This window comes from Rhea americana, unplaced genomic scaffold (genome assembly GCF_003343005.1).
Source record: "Rhea americana isolate MKP2758 unplaced genomic scaffold, rheAme1 scaffold_126, whole genome shotgun sequence".
NCBI lineage: Eukaryota > Metazoa > Chordata > Aves > Rheiformes > Rheidae > Rhea > Rhea americana.
The window spans coordinates 496,362-498,579 of NW_028185328.1; the positions used below are offsets into that span (position 1 = coordinate 496,362).

General features: G+C 56.3%; 1 protein-coding gene across 1 annotated transcript in view; it reads right to left on the bottom strand.

Moving 5' to 3' along the window:
• Positions 1-167, bottom strand: part of TEX55 (testis expressed 55) — a 7,312-nt gene extending 7,145 nt beyond the window's left edge. The window contains exon 1 of the mRNA XM_085326046.1: positions 48-167. Within this exon, the coding sequence (XP_085182172.1) occupies positions 48-167 (120 nt within the window). The remainder of the gene's footprint in view (positions 1-47) is intronic.
• Positions 168-2,218: the final 2,051 nt, after the last annotated feature.

The following is a 2,218-nucleotide window of genomic DNA, read 5'->3' on the forward strand; positions in this document are numbered from 1 at the left end:
TCTCCATGGCGGGGCAGTAGCGCGCTCCGCCGCCCCCCGCCGCCGACCTCTTCTGCCGCGCGCCGCAGGCGGGAGCGGGCGGTGGCGACGCCGCGGCCGTTGCCCGAGCAACCGGCCCCCACCCGCTTTGTGGCGGGGTCAGGTGAGCGGCCGGGCAGCGGCGCCATCTTGGGCCGCGGCGGGCTGGAGGGAGCCGGGGAAACCGCGCTCTGCGTGGGCCCCTCCCCCGTCGGGGCCTCCGCGCCGAGCCCCCCTCGCTGGGAGAGGGCAGGGCTCTTGCGGCGCCTCGCCTGGTAATGAGCAACACGCAACGCTTACGTGTGCGTTGGTATGGGAGCAGCTTTGTGCGCCTCCGGGCTTTACACAGATCGTGGCAGTTGGTGTGCCCTGCGGTGAACTTTCCCAAAGCAGCGAGCGAGCAGATTGCCGTTTCCGCCGAAGAGAAGGTGAAAGGAATGTACATAAAAGCTGGGTTGAGTTACCACAATCATAGAGTCATAGAATTGGTAAGGTTGGAAGGGACCTCTGGAGATCATCTAGTCCAGCCTCCTGCTCAGAGCAGGGTCACCTAGAGCATGTTAGACAGGGTTGCATCCAGGCGGGCCTTGAARATCTCYRGAGAAGGAGACTCCACAAGCTCTCTGGGCAACCTGTGCCAGCGCTCTGTCACTCTCACAGTAAAGAAATTCCCCCTCACATTCCAGCAGAACTTCCTGTGCTTCAATTTCTGCCCATTGCYGCTTGTCCTGTTGCTTGGAACAACTGAAAAGAGTTTGTCCCCGTCYCCTTGACACCCTCCCTTCAGGTACTTATTGATACTATTCAGGTACTATTGATAAGATCCCTCCTCAGTCTTCTCTTCCCCAGGCTGAAGAGACTCAGCTCTTGCAGCTCTTCCTCATAGGGCAGATGCTCCAGCCCTCTGATCATCCTCGTAGCMCTACGCTGGACTCTCCCCAGTAGCTCCATGTCTCTCTTGTACTGGGGAGCCCAGAACTGGACACAGTACTTGAGATGAGGCCTCACCAGGGCTGAGGAGAGGGGCAGGATCACCTCCCTTGATCTGCTGGCAACACTCTTCCYMATGCASCCCAGGGTACCATTGTGGCCTTCCTGGCCACAAGGACACATTGCTGGCTCATGGTCAACTTGTCATCCAACAGCACTCCCAGGTGCTTCTCTGCAGATCTGCTTTCCAGCAGGTCAGCCCCCAGCCTGTACTGGTGCYTAGGGTTATTCCTCCCTAGGTGCAGGACTCTGCACTTGCCCTTGTTGAACCTCATGAGGTTCCTCTCTGCCCAGCTCTCCAGCCTSTCCAGGTCTCTCTGAAAGGCAGAACAGCCCTCAGATGTATCAGCCACTCCTCCCAGCTTTGGTATCATCAGCAAACTTGCTGAGGAGGCACTCAGTCCCCTCATCCAGGTCATTGATGAACAAGTTGAACAGCATGGGACCCAGTACTGAGCCCTGGGGGATGCCACTAGCCACAAGCCTCCAACTAGATGCAGCACCACTGATGACAACCCTCTGAGCTCTGCCATTCAGCCAGTTCTTAATCCACCTCACTCTCCACTYGTCTAACCCACACTTGCTGAGCTTMTCTRGGAGGATGTTATGGGAGACAGTGTCAAAAGCCTTGCTGAAGTCAAGKTACACAACGTCCACTGCTCTCCCCTCATCTACCCAGCCAGTCACTCCATCATTGAAGGCTATCAGATTGGTTAAGCAGGATTTCCCCTTGGGGAATCCATGCTGACTACTCCTGATCRCCGTCTTTTCCGTCATATGCCTGGAGATGACATCTAGAATGAGCTGTTCCATCACCTTTCCAGGGATGGAGGTGAGGCTAATGGGCCTGTAGTTGCCTGGGTCCTCCTTCTTGCCCTTCTTGAAGACTGGAGTGACACTGGCTTTCTTCCAGTCCTCAGGCRCCTCTCCAGTTCTCCAKGACCTTTCAAAGATGATGGAGAGTGGCCTGGCAACAACATCCACCAGCTCCCTCAGTACCCGTGGGTGCTTCCCATCAGGGCCCATGGATTTGTGSATGTCTAGCCTGCCCAGAAGGTCTCTAATCCTATCCTCCTCAACCAAAGGAAAGTCTCCCTTTCTCCAGACTTTCTCCCTTGCTACCAGGCTGCAGGATTCYTGRGGGCTGCCCTTAGCAGTGAAGACTGAAGCAGAGAAGGCATTCAGTAATTCTACCTTCTCTGTAGCCTTT